Here is a 22,625-nt window from a genome sequence, read left to right as displayed (position 1 = left end):
CACGTGATACATCTCTCTCCCCACGTGATACATCTCTCTCCCCACATGATACATATCTCTCCACATATGATACATATCTCTCCCCACATGATACATATCTCTCCCCACATGATACATATCTATCCACATATGATACATATCTCTCTCCATATGATCCATCTCTCTCCATATGAAACATATCTCTCCACATATGATACATATCTCTCCCCATATGATACATATCTCTCCCCATGATACATCTCTCTCCCCACATGATACATATCTCTCCACATATGATACATCTCTCTCCCCATATGAGACATATCTCTCCCCATATGAGACATATCTCTCCCCATATGATACATCTCTCTCCCCATATGATACATCTCTCTCCCCATATGATACATCTCTCTCCCCATATGAGACATATCTCTCCCCATATGATACATCTCTCTCCCCATATGATACATCTCTCTCCCCATATGATACATCTCTCTCCCCATATGATACATCTCTCTCCCCATATGAGACATATCTCTCCCCATATGATACATATCTCTCCCCATATGATACACATCTCTCCACATGATACATCTCTCCCCATATGATACATATCTCTCCCCACATGATACATCTCTCTCTCCACATGATACATCTCTCTCCCCATGATACATATCTCTCCCCATATGAGACATATCTCTCCCCATATGAGACATATCTCTCCCCATATGATACATCTCTCTCCCCATATGATACATATCTCTCCCCATATGATACATATCTCTCCACATGATACATATCTCTCCCCATATGATACATATCTCTCCCCATATGATACATATCTTTCCCCATATTAGACATATCTCTCCCCATATGATACATATCTCTCCATATGATACATCTCTCTCTCCACATGATACATCTCTCTCTCCCCATATGATACATCTCTCTCTCCCCATATGATACATCTCTCCATATGATACATCTCTCTCTTCATATGATAAATCTCTCTCTCCCCATATGATACATCTCTCTCTCCCCATATGATACATCTCTCTCCATATGATACATATCTCTCCACATGATACATATCTCTCCCATATGATACATATCTCTCCCCATATGATACACATCTCTCCACATATGATACATCTCTCTCCCCATATGATACATCTCTCTCCCCATATGATACATATCTCTCCCCATATGATACATCTCTCTCCCCATATGATACATCTCTCTCTCCACATGATACATATCTCTCCCCATATGATACATATCTGTCCACATGATACATATCTGTCCACATGATACATATCTCTCCCCATATGATACATATCTCTCCCCATATGATACATATCTTTCCCCACATGATACATATCTCTCTCCATATGATACATATCTCTACATATGATACATATCTCTCCCCATATGATACATATCTTTCCCCACATGATACATATCTCTCTCCATATGATACATATCTCTCCCCATATGATACATATCTCTCCATATGATACATATCTCTCCCCATATGATACATATCTCTCCCCATATGATACATATCTCTCCCCATATGATACATATCTCTCCCCATATGATACATCTCTCTCCCCATATGATACATCTCTCTCTCCACATGATACATCTCTCTCCCCATATGATACATCTCTCTCCCCATATGATACATCTCTCTCTCTCCACATATGATACATCTCTCTCTCCACATGATACATCTCTCTCTCCACATGATACATATCTCTCCCCATATGATACATATCTCTCCCCATATGATACATATCTCTCCCCATATGATACATATCTCTCCCCATATGATACATATCTCTCTCCACATGATACATCTCTCTCCCCACATGATACATCTCTCTCCCCACATGATACATCTCTCTCCCCACATGATACATATCTCTCCCCATATGATACATCTCTCTCCCCATATGATACATATCTCTCCCCATATGATACATCTCTCTCCCCATATGATACATCTCTCTCTCCACATGATACATATCTCTCCCCATATGATACATCTCTCTCCCCATATGATACATCTCTCTCTCCACATATGAACATCTCTCTCCACATGATACATATCTCTCCCCATATGATACATATCTCTCCCCATATGATACATATCTCTCCCCATATGATACATCTCTCTCCCCATATGATACATCTCTCTCTCCACATGATACATATCTCTCCCCATATGATAAATATCTCTCCACATATGATACATCTCTCTCCCCATATGATACATATCTCTCCCCATATGATACATCTCTCTCCCCATATGATACATCTCTCTCTCCACATGATACATATCTCTCCCCATATGATACATATCTCTCCCCAAATTATACATATCTCTCCCCACGTGATACATCTCTCTCCCCACGTGATACATCTCTCTCCCCACATGATACATCTCTCTCCCCATATGATACATCTCTCTCCCCATATGATACATCTCTCTCCACATATGATACATCTCTCTCCACATATGATACATCTCTCTCCCCATATGATACATATCTCTCTCCACATGATACATCTCTCTCCCCACATGATACATCTCTCTCCCCACATGATACATCTCTCTCCCCACATGATACATATCTCTCCCCATATGATACATCTCTCTCCCCATATGATACATATCTCTCCCCATATGATACATCTCTCTCCCCATATGATACATCTCTCTCTCCACATGATACATATCTCTCCCCATATGATACATATCTGTCCACATGATACATATCTGTCCACATGATACATATCTCTCCCCATATGATACATATCTCTCCCCATATGATACATATCTTTCCCCACATGATACATATCTCTCTCCATATGATACATATCTCTCCATATGATACATATCTCTCCCCATATGATACATATCTTTTCCCACATGATACATATCTCTCCCCATATGATACATATCTCTCCATATGATACATATCTCTCCCCATATGATACATATCTCTCCACATATGATACATATCTCTCCACATTTGATACATCTCTCTCCCCATATGATACATCTCTCTCCCCATATGATACATATCTCTCCCCATATGATACATATCTCTCCCCATATGATACATCTCTCTCCCCATATGATACATCTCTCTCCCCATATGATACATCTCTCTCCCCATATGATACATCTCTCTCTCCACATATGATACATCTCTCTCTCCACATGATACATATCTCTCCCCATATGATACATATCTCTCCCCATATGATACATATCTCTCCCCATATGATACATATCTCTCCCCATATGATACATCTCTCTCCCCATATGATACATCTCTCTCTCCACATGATACATATCTCTCCCCATATGATACATCTCTCTCCCCATATGATACATCTTTCTCTCCACATATGATACATCTCTCTCTCCACATGATACATATCTCTCCACATGATACATATCTCTCCCCATATGATACATATCTCTCCCCATATGATACATATCTCTCCCCATATGAGACATATCTCTCCCCATATGATACATCTCTCTCTCCACATGATACATATCTCTCCCCATATGATACATATCTCTCCACATATGATACATATCTCTCCACATATGATACATCTCTCTCCCCATATGATACATATCTCTCCCCATATGATACATCTCTCTCCCCATATGATACATCTCTCTCTCCACATGATACATATCTCTCCCCATATGAAACATATCTCTCCCCAAATGATACATATCTCTCCCCACATGATACATCTCTCTCTCCCCATATGATACATATCTCTCTCCACATGATACATCTCTCTCCACATGATACATCTCTCTCCCCACATGATACATATCTCTCCCCATATGATACATATCTCTCTCCCCATATGATACATCTCTCTCCCCACATGATACATATCTCTCCCCATATGATACATCTCTCTCTCCACATGATACATATCTCTCCCCATATGATACATATCTCTCCACATATGATACATATCTCTCCACATATGATACATATCTCTCCACATATGATACATCTCTCTCTCCACATGATACATATCTCTCCCCATATGATACATATCTCTCTCCCCATATGATACATCTCTCTCCCCACATGATACATATCTCTCCCCATATGATACATCTCTCTCTCCACATGATACATATCTCTCCCCATATGATACATATCTCTCCACATATGATACATATCTCTCCACATATGATAAATATCTCTCCACATATGATACATCTCTCTCCCCATATGATACATATCTCTCCCCATATGATACATATCTCTCCACATATGATACATCTCTCTCCCCATATGATACATCTCTCTCTCCACATATGATACATCTCTCTCCACATGATACATATCTCTCCCCATATGATACATATCTCTCCCCATATGATACATATCTCTCCCCATATGATACATATCTCTCCCCATATGATACATCTCTCTCCCCATATGATACATCTCTCTCTCCACATGATACATATCTCTCCCCATATGATAAATATCTCTCCACATATGATACATCTCTCTCCCCATATGATACATCTCTCTCTCCACATGATACATATCTCTCCCCATATGATACATATCTCTCCCCAAATTATACATATCTCTCCCCACGTGATACATCTCTCTCCCCACGTGATACATCTCTCTCCCCACATGATACATCTCTCTCCCCATATGATACATCTCTCTCCCCATATGATACATCTCTCTCCACATATGATACATCTCTCTCCACATATGATACATCTCTCTCCCCATATGATACATATCTCTCTCCACATGATACATCTCTCTCCCCACATGATACATCTCTCTCCCCACATGATACATCTCTCTCCCCACATGATACATATCTCTCCCCATATGATACATCTCTCTCCCCATATGATACATATCTCTCCCCATATGATACATCTCTCTCCCCATATGATACATCTCTCTCTCCACATGATACATATCTCTCCCCATATGATACATATCTGTCCACATGATACATATCTGTCCACATGATACATATCTCTCCCCATATGATACATATCTCTCCCCATATGATACATATCTTTCCCCACATGATACATATCTCTCTCCATATGATACATATCTCTCCATATGATACATATCTCTCCCCATATGATACATATCTTTTCCCACATGATACATATCTCTCCCCATATGATACATATCTCTCCATATGATACATATCTCTCCCCATATGATACATATCTCTCCACATATGATACATATCTCTCCACATTTGATACATCTCTCTCCCCATATGATACATCTCTCTCCCCATATGATACATATCTCTCCCCATATGATACATATCTCTCCCCATATGATACATCTCTCTCCCCATATGATACATCTCTCTCCCCATATGATACATCTCTCTCCCCATATGATACATCTCTCTCTCCACATATGATACATCTCTCTCTCCACATGATACATATCTCTCCACATGATACATATCTCTCCCCATATGATACATATCTCTCCCCATATGATACATATCTCTCCCCATATGATACATATCTCTCCCCATATGATACATCTCTCTCCCCATATGATACATCTCTCTCTCCACATGATACATATCTCTCCCCATATGATACATCTCTCTCCCCATATGATACATCTTTCTCTCCACATATGATACATCTCTCTCTCCACATGATACATATCTCTCCACATGATACATATCTCTCCCCATATGATACATATCTCTCCCCATATGATACATATCTCTCCCCATATGAGACATATCTCTCCCCATATGATACATCTCTCTCTCCACATGATACATATCTCTCCCCATATGATACATATCTCTCCACATATGATACATATCTCTCCACATATGATACATCTCTCTCCCCATATGATACATATCTCTCCCCATATGATACATCTCTCTCCCCATATGATACATCTCTCTCTCCACATGATACATATCTCTCCCCATATGAAACATATCTCTCCCCAAATGATACATATCTCTCCCCACATGATACATCTCTCTCTCCCCATATGATACATATCTCTCTCCACATGATACATCTCTCTCCACATGATACATCTCTCTCCCCACATGATACATATCTCTCCCCATATGATACATATCTCTCTCCCCATATGATACATCTCTCTCCCCACATGATACATATCTCTCCCCATATGATACATCTCTCTCTCCACATGATACATATCTCTCCCCATATGATACATATCTCTCCACATATGATACATATCTCTCCACATATGATACATATCTCTCCACATATGATACATCTCTCTCTCCACATGATACATATCTCTCCCCATATGATACATATCTCTCTCCCCATATGATACATCTCTCTCCCCACATGATACATATCTCTCCCCATATGATACATCTCTCTCTCCACATGATACATATCTCTCCCCATATGATACATATCTCTCCACATATGATACATATCTCTCCACATATGATAAATATCTCTCCACATATGATACATCTCTCTCCCCATATGATACATATCTCTCCCCATATGATACATATCTCTCCACATATGATACATCTCTCTCCCCATATGATACATCTCTCTCTCCACATATGATACATCTCTCTCCACATGATACATATCTCTCCCCATATGATACATATCTCTCCCCATATGATACATATCTCTCCCCATATGATACATATCTCTCCCCATATGATACATCTCTCTCCCCATATGATACATCTCTCTCTCCACATGATACATATCTCTCCCCATATGATAAATATCTCTCCACATATGATACATCTCTCTCCCCATATGATACATATCTCTCTCCACATGATACATCTCTCTCCCCACATGATACATCTCTCTCCCCACATGATACATCTCTCTCCCCACATGATACATATCTCTCCCCATATGATACATCTCTCTCCCCATATGATACATATCTCTCCCCATATGATACATCTCTCTCCCCATATGATACATCTCTCTCTCCACATGATACATATCTCTCCCCATATGATACATATCTGTCCACATGATACATATCTGTCCACATGATACATATCTCTCCCCATATGATACATATCTCTCCCCATATGATACATATCTTTCCCCACATGATACATATCTCTCTCCATATGATACATATCTCTCCATATGATACATATCTCTCCCCATATGATACATATCTTTCCCCACATGATACATATCTCTCCCCATATGATACATATCTCTCCATATGATACATATCTCTCCCCATATGATACATATCTCTCCGCATATGATACATATCTCTCCACATATGATACATATCTCTCCACATTTGATACATCTCTCTCCCCATATGATACATCTCTCTCCCCATATGATACATATCTCTCCCCATATGATACATATCTCTCCCCATATGATACATCTCTCTCCCCATATGATACATCTCTCTCCCCATATGATACATCTCTCTCCCCATATGATACATCTCTCTCTCCACATATGATACATCTCTCTCTCCACATGATACATATCTCTCCACATGATACATATCTCTCCCCATATGATACATATCTCTCCCCATATGATACATATCTCTCCCCATATGATACATATCTCTCCCCATATGATACATCTCTCTCCCCATATGATACTCCACATGATACATATCTCTCCCCATATGATACATCTCTCTCCCCATATGATACATCTTTCTCTCCACATATGATACATCTCTCTCTCCACATGATACATATCTCTCCACATGATACATATCTCTCCCCATATGATACATATCTCTCCCCATATGATACATATCTCTCCCCATATGATACATATCTCTCCCCATATGATACATCTCTCTCTCCACATGATACATATCTCTCCCCATATGATACATATCTCTCCACATATGATACATATCTCTCCACATATGATACATCTCTCTCCCCATATGATACATATCTCTCCCCATATGATACATCTCTCTCCCCATATGATACATCTCTCTCTCCACATGATACATATCTCTCCCCATATGATACATATCTCTCCCCAAATGATACATATCTCTCCCCACATGATACATCTCTCTCTCCCCATATGATACATATCTCTCTCCACATGATACATCTCTCTCCACATGATACATCTCTCTCCCCACATGATACATATCTCTCCCCATATGATACATATCTCTCTCCCCATATGATACATCTCTCTCCCCACATGATACATATCTCTCCCCATATGATACATCTCTCTCTCCACATGATACATATCTCTCCCCATATGATACATATCTCTCCACATATGATACATATCTCTCCACATATGATACATCTCTCTCTCCACATGATACATATCTCTCCCCATATGATACATATCTCTCTCCCCATATGATACATCTCTCTCCCCACATGATACATATCTCTCCCCATATGATACATCTCTCTCACCACATGATACATATCTCTCCCCATATGATACATATCTCTCCACATATGATACATATCTCTCCACATATGATACATATCTCTCCACATATGATACATCTCTCTCCCCATATGATACATATCTCTCCCCATATGATACATATCTCTCCACATATGATACATCTCTCTCCCCATATGATACATATCTCTCCCCTTATAAGACATCTCTCTCCCCATATGATACATCTCTCTCCCCACATGATACATATCTCTCCACATATGATACATCTCTCTCCCCATATGATACATATCTCTCCCCATGATACATATCTCTCCCCATATAAGACATATCTCTCCCCATATGAGACATATCTTTCCCCATATGAGACATATCTCTCCCCATATGAGACATATCTCTCCCCATGATACATCTCTCTCCCCATATGATACATCTCTCTCCCCACATGATACATATCTCTCCCCATATGATACATATCTCTCCCCATATGATACATATCTCTCCCCATATGATACATATCTCTCCACATATGATACATATCTCTCCCCATATGATACATCTCTCTCTCCACATGACACATATCTCTCCCCATATGATACATCTCTCTCCCCACATGATACATCTCTCTCCCCACATGATACATCTCTCTCTCCACATGATACATATCTCTCCCCATGATACATCTCTCTCCCCATATGATACATATCTCTCCCCATATGATACATTTCTCTCTCCACATGATACATATCTCTCCCCATGATACATCTCTCCCCATACGATACATATCTCTCCCCATACGATACATCTCTCTCCCCATGACACATATCTTTCCCCATACGATACATATCTCTCCCCATATGATACATATCTCCCCATACGATACATATCTCTCCCCATATGATACATCTCTCTCCCCATGATACATCTCTCTCTCCCCACATGATACATCTCTCTCTCCCCATATGATACATATCTCTCCCCATGATACATCTCTCTCTCACCACACGATACATCTCTCTCTCCCCATATGATACATATCTCTCCCCATGATACATCTCTCTCTCCCCACATGATACATCTCTCTCTCCACACATGATACACTCTCTCTCCCCATATGATACATATCTCTCCACATATGATACATATCTCTCCCCATACGATACATATCTCTCCCCACGTGATACATCTCTCTCCCCACATGATACATCTCTCTCCCCACATGATACATATCTCTCCCCACATGATACATATCTCTCCCCATATGATACATATCTCTCCCCATATGAAACATATCTCTCCCCATACGAAACATATCTCCCCACATGATACATATCTCTCCCCACATGATACATATCTCTCCCCATATGATACATATCTCTCCCCATATGAAACATATCTCTCCCCACATGATACATATCTCTCCCCATATGAAACATATCTCTCCCCATATGAAACATATCTCCCCACATGATACATATCTCTCCCCACATGATACATATCTCTCCCCATATGATACATATCTCTCCCCATATGAAACATATCTCTCCCCATATGAAACATATCTCTCCACATGATACATCTCTCTCTCCCCACATGATACATATCTCTCCCCATATGATACATATCTCTCCCCATGATACATATCCCTCCACATGATACATATCTCTCCCCATATGATACATATCTCTCCCCATATGATACATATCTTTCCCCATATGAGACATATCTCTCCCCATATGATACATATCTCTCCCTATATGATACATCTCTCTCCCCATATGATACATCTCTCTCCCCATATGATACATATCTCTCCCCATATGATACATATCTCTCCATATGATACATCGCTGTCTTCATATGATACATCTCTCTCCACATGATACATATCTCTCCATATGATACATCTCTCTCCATATGATACATCTCTCTCCACATGATACATCGCTCTCTTCATATGATACATCTCTCTCCACATGATACATATCTCTCCCCATATGATACATCTCTCTCTCCACATGATACATATCTCTCCCCATGATACATCTCTCTCCCCATATGATACATATCTCTCCCCATATGATACATTTCTCTCTCCACATGATACATATCTCTCCCCATGATACATCTCTCTCCCCATACGATACATATCTCTCCCCATACGATACATCTCTCTCCCCATGACACATATCTTTCCCCATACGATACATATCTCTCCCCATATGATACATATCTCCCCATACGATACATATCTCTCCCCATATGATACATCTCTCTCCCCATGATACATCTCTCTCTCCCCACATGATACATCTCTCTCTCCCCATATGATACATATCTCTCCCCATGATACATCTCTCTCTCACCACACGATACATCTCTCTCTCCCCATATGATACATATCTCTCCCCATGATACATCTCTCTCTCCCCACATGATACATCTCTCTCTCCCCACATGATACATCTCTCTCTCCCCATATGATACATATCTCTCCCCATATGAAACATATCTCTCCCCACATGATACATATCTCTCCCCATATGAAACATATCTCTCCCCATATGAAACATATCTCCCCACATGATACATATCTCTCCCCACATGATACATATCTCTCCCCATATGATACATATCTCTCCCCATATGAAACATATCTCTCCCCATATGAAACATATCTCTCCACATGATACATCTCTCTCTCCCCACATGATACATATCTCTCCCCATATGATACATATCTCTCCCCATGATACATATCCCTCCACATGATACATATCTCTCCCCATATGATACATATCTCTCCCCATATGATACATATCTTTCCCCATATGAGACATATCTCTCCCCATATGATACATATCTCTCCCTATATGATACATCTCTCTCCCCATATGATACATCTCTCTCCCCATATGATACATATCTCTCCCCATATGATACATATCTCTCCATATGATAAATCGCTGTCTTCATATGATACATCTCTCTCCACATGATACATATCTCTCCATATGATACATCTCTCTCCATATGATACATCTCTCTCCACATGATACATCGCTCTCTTCATATGATACATCTCTCTCCACATGATACATATCTCTCCCCATATGATACATCTCTCTCTCCACATGATACATATCTCTCCCCATGATACATCTCTCTCCCCATATGATACATATCTCTCCCCATATGATACATTTCTCTCTCCCCATACGATACATATCTCTCCCCATACGATACATCTCTCTCCCCATGACACATATCTTTCCCCATACGATACATATCTCTCCCCATATGATACATATCTCCCCATACGATACATATCTCTCCCCATATGATACATCTCTCTCCCCATGATACATCTCTCTCTCCCCACATGATACATCTCTCTCTCCCCATATGATACATATCTCTCCCCATGATACATCTCTCTCTCACCACACGATACATCTCTCTCTCCCCATATGATACATATCTCTCCCCATGATACATCTCTCTCTCCCCACATGATACATCTCTCTCTCCCCACATGATACATCTCTCTCTCCCCATATGATACATATCTCTCCACATATGATACATATCTCTCTCCACATGATACATATCTCTCCCCATGATACATCTCTCTCCCCATATGATACATATCTCTCCCCATATGATACATTTCTCTCTCCACATGATACATATCTCTCCCCATGATACATCTCTCTCCCCATACGATACATATCTCTCCCCATACGATACATCTCTCTCCCCATGACACATATCTTTCCCCATACGATACATATCTCTCCCCATATGATACATATCTCCCCATACGATACATATCTCTCCCCATATGATACATCTCTCTCTCCCCACATGATACATCTCTCTCTCCCCATATGATACATATCTCTCCCCATGATACATCTCTCTCTCACCACACGATACATCTCTCTCTCCCCATATGATACATATCTCTCCCCATGATACATCTCTCTCTCCCCACATGATACATCTCTCTCTCCCCACATGATACATCTCTCTCTCCCCATATGATACATATCTCTCCACATATGATACATATCTCTCCCCATACGATACATATCTCTCCCCACGTGATACATCTCTCTCCCCACATGATACATCTCTCTCCCCACATGATACATATCTCTCCCCACATGATACATATCTCTCCCCATAGGATACATATCTCTCCCCATATGAAACATATCTCTCCCCATATGAAACATATCTCCCCACATGATACATATCTCTCCCCACATGATACATATCTCTCCCCATATGATACATATCTCTCCCCATATGAAACATATCTCTCCCCACATGAAACATATCTCTCCCCACATGATACATATCTCTCCCCATATGAAACATATCTCCCCACATGATACATATCTCTCCCCACATGATACATATCTCTCCCCATATGATACATATCTCTCCCCATATGAAACATATCTCTCCCCATATGAAACATATCTCTCCACATGATACATCTCTCTCTCCCCACATGATACATATCTCTCCCCATATGATACATATCTCTCCCCATGATACATATCCCTCCACATGATACATATCTCTCCCCATATGATACATATCTCTCCCCATATGATACATATCTTTCCCCATATGAGACATATCTCTCCCCATATGATACATATCTCTCCCTATATGATACATCTCTCTCCCCATATGATACATCTCTCTCCCCATATGATACATATCTCTCCCCATATGATACATATCTCTCCCCATGATACATATCCCTCCACATGATACATATCTCTCCCCATATGATACATATCTTTCCCCACATGATACATATCTCTCCCCATATGATACATATCTCTCCATTTGATACATATCTCTCCCCATATGATACATATCTCTCCACATATGACACATATCTCTCCACATATGATACATATCTCTCCCCATATGATACATCTCTCTCTCCACATATGATACATCTCTCTCTCCACATGATACATATCTCTCCCCATATGACACATATCTCTCCCCATATGATACATTTCTCTCCCCATATGATACATATCTCTCCCCATATGATACATCTCTCTCCCTATATGATACATCTCTCTCTCCACATGATACATATCTCTCCCCATATGATACATCTCTCTCCCCATATGATACATCTTTCTCTCCACATATGATACATCTCTCTCTCCACATGATACATATCTCTCCACATGATACATATCTCTCCCCATATGATACATATCTCTCCCCATATGATACATATCTCTCCCCATATGATACATATCTCTCCCCATATGATACATCTCTCTCTCCACATGATACATATCTCTCCCCATATGATACATATCTCTCCACATATGATACATATCTCTCCACATATGATACATCTCTCTCCCCATATGATACATCTCTCTCCCCATATGATACATCTCTCTCTCCACATGATACATATCTCTCCCCATATGATACATATCTCTCCCCAAATGATACATATCTCTCCCCACATGATACATCTCTCTCTCCCCATATGATACATATCTCTCCACATATGACACATATCTCTCCACATATGATACATCTCTCTCCCCATATGATACATCTCTCTCCCCATATGATACATCTCTCTCTCCACATGATACATATCTCTCCCCATATGATACATATCTCTCTCCCCATATGATACATCTCTCTCCCCACATGATACATATCTCTCCCCATATGATACATCTCTCTCTCCACATGATACATATCTCTCCCCATATGATACATATCTCTCCACATATGATACATATCTCTCCACATATGATACATATCTCTCCACATATGATACATCTCTCTCTCCACATGATACATATCTCTCCCCATATGATACATATCTCTCTCCCCATATGATACATCTCTCTCCCCACATGATACATATCTCTCCCCATATGATACATCTCTCTCTCCACATGATACATATCTCTCCCCATATGATACATATCTCTCCACATATGATACATATCTCTCCACATATGATACATATCTCTCCACATATGATACATCTCTCTCCCCATATGATACATATCTCTCCCCATATGATACATATCTCTCCACATATGATACATCTCTCTCCCCATATGATACATATCTCTCCCCTTATAAGACATCTCTCTCCCCATATGATACATCTCTCTCCCCACATGATACATATCTCTCCACATATGATACATCTCTCTCCCCATATGATACATATCTCTCCCCATGATACATATCTCTCCCCATATAAGACATATCTCTCCCCATATGAGACATATCTTTCCCCATATGAGACATATCTCTCCCCATATGAGACATATCTCTCCCCATGATACATCTCTCTCCCCATATGATACATCTCTCTCCCCACATGATACATATCTCTCCCCATATGATACATATCTCTCCCCATGATACATATCTCTCCCCATATAAGACATATCTCTCCCCATATGAGACATATCTTTCCCCATATGAGACATATCTCTCCCCATATGAGACATATCTCTCCCCATGATACATCTCTCTCCCCATATGATACATCTCTCTCCCCACATGATACATATCTCTCACCATATGATACATATCTCTCCCCATATGATACATATCTCTCCCCATATGATACATATCTCTCCACATATGATACATATCTCTCCCCATATGATACATCTCTCTCTCCACATGATACATATCTCTCCACATATGATACATCTCTCTCCCCATATGATACATATCTCTCCCCATATGATACATATCTCTCCCCATATGATACATATCTCTCCACATATGATACATATCTCTCCCCATATGATACATCTCTCTCTCCACATGATACATATCTCTCCACATATGATACATCTCTCTCCCCATATGATACATATCTCTCCCCATATGATACATATCTCTCCCCATATGATACATATCTCTCCACATATGATACATATCTCTCCACATATGATACATATCTCTCCCCATATGATACATCTCTCGCTCCACATGACACATATCTCTCCCCATATGATACATCTCTCTCTCCACATGATACATATCTCTCCCCATGATACATCTCTCTCCCCATATGATACATATCTCTCCCCATATGATACATTTCTCTCTCCACATGATACATATCTCTCCCCATGATACATCTCTCTCCCCATACGATACATATCTCTCCCCATACGATACATCTCTCTCCCCATGACACATATCTTTCCCCATACGATACATATCTCTCCCCATATGATACATATCTCCCCATACGATACATATCTCTCCCCATATGATACATCTCTCTCCCCATGATACATCTCTCTCTCCCCACATGATACATCTCTCTCTCCCCATATGATACATATCTCTCCCCATGATACATCTCTCTCTCACCACACGATACATCTCTCTCTCCCCATATGATACATATCTCTCCCCATGATACATCTCTCTCTCCCCACATGATACATCTCTCTCTCCCCACATGATACATCTCTCTCTCCCCATATGATACATATCTCTCCACATATGATACATATCTCTCCCCATACGATACATATCTCTCCCCACGTGATACATCTCTCTCCCCACATGATACATCTCTCTCCCCACATGATACATATCTCTCCCCACATGATACATATCTCTCCCCATATGATACATATCTCTCCCCATATGAAACATATCTCTCCCCATATGAAACATATCTCCCCACATGATTCATATCTCTCCCCACATGATACATATCTCTCCCCATATGATACATATCTCTCCCCATATGAAACATATCTCTCCCCACATGAAACATATCTCTCCCCACATGATACATATCTCTCCCCATATGAAACATATCTCTCCCCATATGAAACATATCTCCCCACATGATACATATCTCTCCCCACATGATACATATCTCTCCCCATATGATACATATCTCTCCCCATATGAAACATATCTCTCCCCATATGAAACATATCTCTCCACATGATACATCTCTCTCTCCCCACATGATACATATCTCTCCCCATATGATACATATCTCTCCCCATGATACATATCCCTCCACATGATACATATCTCTCCCCATATGATACATATCTCTCCCCATATGATACATATCTTTCCCCATATGAGACATATCTCTCCCCATATGATACATATCTCTCCCTATATGATACATCTCTCTCCCCATATGATACATCTCTCTCCCCATATGATACATATCTCTCCCCATATGATACATATCTCTCCATATGATACATCGCTGTCTTCATATGATACATCTCTCTCCACATGATACATATCTCTCCATATGATACATCTCTCTCCATATGATACATCTCTCTCCACATGATACATCGCTCTCTTCATATGATACATCTCTCTCCACATGATACATATCTCTCCCCATATGATACATCTCTCTCTCCACATGATACATATCTCTCCCCATATGATACATCTCTCTCCCCATATGATACATATCTCTCCCCATGATACATCTCTCTCTCCACATGATACATATCTCTCCCCATATGATACATATCTCTCCCCACATGATACATATCTCTCCCCACATGATACATCTCTCTCTCCACATGATACATATCTCTCCATATGATACATCTCTCTCCCCATATGATACATATCTCTCCCCATGATACATATCTCTCCCCATATGATACATATTTCTCCCCATATGATACATATTTCTCCCCATATGATACATATCTCTCCCCATATGATACATATCTCTCCCCATATGAGACATATCTCTCCCCATATGAGACATATCTCTCTCCATATGATACATCTTTCTCCTCACATGATACATCTCTCTCTCCACATGAAACATCTCTCCACATGATACATCTCTCTCTTCATATGATACATCTCTCTCTCCCTATACGATACATATCTCTCCCCATATGATACATATCTCTGCCCATATAATATACTCTTTGAAAAAACAATGCTACCTAGAACCCATTGGCTGAAAAAAAGTGTTCTTTAAAAGGAGTACCCTTTTTGGTTGCAGGGAGAAGAATCCTTTTGGGTTCCATGTCAAACCCTTTCTAGAGAGGGTTCTACCTGGTTCTCCTATGGGGACAGCTGAAGAACCCTTTTTTTAAGTGTACATATCTCCCTCAGCTGATCCCCATTCTGCTCTGCTCAGCTAGGGAGGGCATTTTACACCCTAGCACCCTCCCAACATTTAGACACATTCCTGGCACACAATGTACTGTACACTGAACCACAGCCCAGGGGAAGGTCTATTTGTTCAGGAAAGCCCTCCCAGGAGAGGACAGCCCTGGCCCCCCACACCTCCTGAGGCCTGGGTCCCTAACACACACACACACACACACACACACACACACACACACACACACACACACACACACACACACACACACACACACACACACACACACACACACACACACACACACACACACACACACACACAATGTCTGTCACTACAGCAGTGTGTTCCCTTACACACAACTCAATGACGTGACAGTGTGTTTGGGGGTATTTGTGACTGTGACAGTGTGTGTCTTATAAGATTACACGCAATTAAAATGGCCTATTTTCAGTGTTACTCTCACTCTTTCTCTCTGCAGATTATGTTGTCACACATTCAGCCCAATTCTCTGGCTCCCATCACTTTCTACCATGTTCCCCTGCAGTGTTGCTGCCCTTATTTTTGGCTTTGACTAAGCCTACAGCCACGCACAGTGGCTAACGATGGGGCGCTATGAGGAGTCATTGGCCCAGAAGTTTAGGTTTAGTGCTTGGGTCGATTGCCTGTAACCGCAGAATTGCTGTTTCAATCCCTGCTCATGTTGTTCCTCCTTAAATCCACATACATGTAGAGAGTCATTCTAAATGACTGAAGTCTAACTGTAATGTTTGTTTGTCCATCTACAGGACCATAACAGAGCTTATGAAACAACCCGGAGGAGAGGTGAGCTCAGTGGAAAGTACAATCACCAACCCCCCTATCAGAACCAACGGAGTCTCAGCTAGGATGCTACGGAGCCGCAGCGGTAAGCACAGCTACTCAGCACACAGACACATGCTAACACACTCCCTACGAATCAACGAAGCTGAGGGTTTCTCTTTGTTCCTCTGAAGAAAAACAAACCCAGCCAGAGCTGTTTTAACCAGAGGCCCCTCTCTCTCATTGGAGGACGCGAGCTGGTTTCTCTTACTGTACTTTGGCCTGACAGGAACACCCAACAGCCCCTTCTCTTCTCTAGCAACTAAAGTAGCCAGACCAAACACTGCAGTTTCAGCGCAGAGTTATACCATTAGTGTGTGGTTACAGGATGAGGCTCTATGGTGTACTTACAACCCTTCACCCAAACGCTCTATGACTGTTTGAGGAATTCAGAGCAACTCAGTCCATCGCATTACAGGATGATGAAATTATTCTCTACGTGTATGACACGAGGTACAGCAACAGAAACAACATGATTTCTGGAGCCCTCGTCTTTCAATGACCAGAGAAGTTGCATGGATTTGTCCTCGTACTTCACTAGCATCCAGCTGGGTATACATCACAATATGCATGTAAACTCAGCAAAAAAAGAAACGGCCCTTTTTCAGGACCCTGTCTTTCAAAGATAATTCGTAAAAATCCCAAAATAACTTCACAGATCTTCATTGCAAAGAGTTTAAACACTGTTTCACATGCTTGTTCAATGAACCATAAACAATTAATGAACATTCACCTGTGGAACAGGTGAGTCCTGTGCCTGCTGCCACAACCAGGCCTCCTGTATGTTTCCCCAGCCTGGTGAGCCTTGTGGCAGCTCCACGTACCAGAATGCCCATACGTCTCCTCACTCCGGTGATGATCCATGGCAAGAAGCCTCCAGTGATGATCCATTGCGAGAAGCCTCCAGTGATGATCCATGGCACGAAGCCTCCAGTGAGGATCCATGGCACGAAGCCTCCAGTGCTGATCCATGGCACGAAGCCTCCAGTGATGATCCATGGCGCGAAGCCTCCAGTGATGATCCATGGCATGAAGCCTCTAGTGATGATACATGGCACGAAGCCTCCAGTGAGGAGTCATGGCACGAAGCCTCCCATGATGGTCTCCAGTCCGGAGCCTCCAGCGACGGTCCCTAGTCCGTAGCCCCCAGCAACGGTCCCCAGTCCGGAGCCTCCAGCGACGAGCAACGAGGGTCCCCAGTCCGGGGCCCGCAACGAGGGTCCCCAGTCCGGGGCCCGCAACGAGGGTGCCCAGTCCGGGGCCCGCAACGAGGGTGCCCAGTCCGGGGTCGGGGACGAGGGTCCCCGCAACAGAGGTGCCACCAAAGTGAGGTGAGCCAGTGGTGGAGCGGGGTCTGCGTCCCACACCTGAGCCACCACCGTGGATAGATGCCCACCCAGACCCTCCCCTATAGGTTCAGGTTTTGCGGCCGGAGTCCGCACCTTTGGGGGGGGGGGGGGGGGGGGGTACTGTCATGCCCTGACCTTAGAGCCTTTATATGTCTCTATTTGGTTTGATCAGGGTGTGATTTGGGGTGGGCATTCTATGTTTTGTTTTCTATGATTTTGTGTTTCTATGTTTTGGCTGGGTATGGTTCTCAATCAGGGACAGCTGTCTATCGTTGTCTCTGATTGGGAACAATACTTAGGTAGCCCTTTTTCCCTCCTTTCTTGTGGGTAGTTGTCTTTGTTTGTGGCACTATAGCCCTTAAGCTTCACGGTCGTTTTGTATGGTTTATTGTTTTGTTGGCGTCATTTTAAATAAAGGAGAAATGTACGCTTACCACGCTGCACCTTGGTCTTCCTTCAACGATGGGCGTGACAGTAGCAGTAGAGATTGGACTTGGATCATTTGTGCAAATGCAGCTTAGAGGATTACACACACACACACACACACACACAGCGCTCCACCAGTCTTGAGGATTTGGGCCGTCAGTGATGTAGGATTTGCGGCAAGAACCATAGACCCAGCCATGCTCACCAATCCCTCTTTCTAAAGGATTTCAGTTTGACACAGTGGCGCTTCTGGTTTGCAGTTCTGTCACTGCTCTAATCTCAATCTGTCTCAGCGATATGGGATTGAAGCAGTTGTCAGGCAACTTTAAAAGGTCTGGCTCTGAAGGTGTTGTTAAAACGCTGTGGTTTGAATAACCTCTGTCCCCTCAATTGACTGTAGAGGATCTGTTCTCACTTAGATGAGTGGGACATTACAGCACATTATGTTGCCAAACAGTTGTCGTGTCTTTGGCTATGCCGGATTAAATGATATGACATGCTATTCTATAAAATCCTTTCTCTGTAATTAATATTACCTGATTGAGCTAATCATGTAAATGTAATTAACTAGAAAGTCGGGGCACCACGAAATAATATTTATAGAGACCTAATAATATTTTACATCAATAGCAGTCAATATTATTTCAGTCTCATCTGAAAGTTGTAAATTCTTGGTTATCTTCACAAACCCTGGCTAACAAGTTGAATCAGCAATACAAAATTGGGTTTAATTATTTACTAAATACCTAACTAATCATACAGAATTACATATACACAGAATGAACCATACATTGATTACAAATTACGTCATAAAGGAAAACGTCCCTAGTGGATGGAGCAGATATGACAGCTGGTTACACAAAGGTAAGGGGGTTGGGTTTGAGTGAAAGAGTGGGAAGACTGAGGAACAAAGGGAGAAGCTATGTCTCTATCGGGCCGTAGGCAGCTACTCTATCGTAAATACAGAATCTTATGCATTCTAAATTACCGCCCATTTGGAAAAGGAAAATGCAATAAATATTTACTCTGAGCTGCGCTTCAATAGGTTGGTGGTAGATGGAAGGCCGTGTTGCCCAACAGAGTCCTTTGTCCTTTGAAGAGCGTATCTGGTGGTGAACGGGAAACGTTGTGGTGTCGTCATTGTGTGGTAGACGGGATACTCTGTCTGTCCTCTCCTAGCCCACGTTTACAGCAGCCGCTGCTAACTCAACGGCTAGGAGGTATCACTTCTGTAGCGAATAAGAGTTCATACCATTCGCAACCAAAGCTCACGCTGAGGTTGGCTTCGTTCTGTAGTTATTATCTGAATCATTCTGACATCGGACCGTCGTCCTAATGTACCCGGAACAGAAGGTTACATTTTCGTCAAGGGCTTATATAGTGGAGGGAGAAGGGTGTGTTTCATAGTTTATAACCAATGTCTCTTCACAGGGGCGGGCCACTGAGTGAGCAGAGCTCTAATCTTATGAAAACCCAATTCTCTCATTTGGAAGCTAAAATTACATTTAATCTTTTCACAAATAGCTTCATTTAAATTGCATTTAAATTGCACAACAATTCCATGTGAAACTATAATGTGTAGACTTTCCCAGATACAGTTTGTCGTCCTGTCATCAATCATAATGTCTCAGATGACAACCGAACTGACATCATATTCATTAAGTACCAACGCATTTTTTCAACTGGTTCTATTACCGAAATATGGTTCCTTTCCCCCCACTTGTTTGATGTTCCCAGACTCTCTATGTTTAACAAAGGCTATTCAAGAGTCCCTCTGTAGAGTCAGAGAGAGAGGGAAGGGAGAAAGGTATTTATGGGGGAGGTCATAAACCTTACCCACAGGCCAACGTCATGACACAGTATTGGCTTTTCCAGTGGGGAGGGAAAGAGATGATTTGGAAAAAGAAAGAGATGCTAAGGTCTAATGCAGCCATTTTTATCTCAATATCAAATCATTTCTGAATAAGAATTAAGTACCTTACTGTGATTGTGCGCATGTTGAGCATGTGGATTTTGTATATTCCCACCAGACAAGTTCATAAAATAGCAAAACCAACTGTGAACCAACTATATTTTTGGGGGGACAGGTCAAAACACGTACAGTATGAAACATTTATGGACATTTAGCTAGCTAGCTTGCTATTTCTAGCTAATTTGTCCTGGGATATAAACATTGGGTTGTTATTTTACCTGAAATGCATATGGTCCTTTTTTTAGTTGGATCTTTTGGACCCATTTTGAGACACACAAAATAGTTTTTAGTTAGTTTTCTTTGATAAATCTCTCCTCGTTCATTCTTTTTCTTCCGTGGATTTTTTGGCAGTTGGCAACCAAC

General features: G+C 41.4%; 1 protein-coding gene across 1 annotated transcript in view; it reads left to right on the top strand.

Moving 5' to 3' along the window:
• The window catches only part of LOC129862455 (protein shisa-9-like), a 97,441-nt gene that overhangs the window by 51,884 nt on the left and 22,932 nt on the right, over nt 1-22,625 (top strand). Inside the window, exon 3 of the mRNA XM_055934154.1 lies at nt 18,443-18,561. Coding sequence (XP_055790129.1) covers nt 18,443-18,561 — 119 coding nt within the window. The remainder of the gene's footprint in view (nt 1-18,442; nt 18,562-22,625) is intronic.

Source organism: Salvelinus fontinalis, chromosome 1 (genome assembly GCF_029448725.1).
Source record: "Salvelinus fontinalis isolate EN_2023a chromosome 1, ASM2944872v1, whole genome shotgun sequence".
Lineage (NCBI taxonomy): Eukaryota > Metazoa > Chordata > Actinopteri > Salmoniformes > Salmonidae > Salvelinus > Salvelinus fontinalis.
Note: the sequence above shows the minus strand (reverse complement) of the source record. Positions and strands in the feature narration are given on the sequence as shown.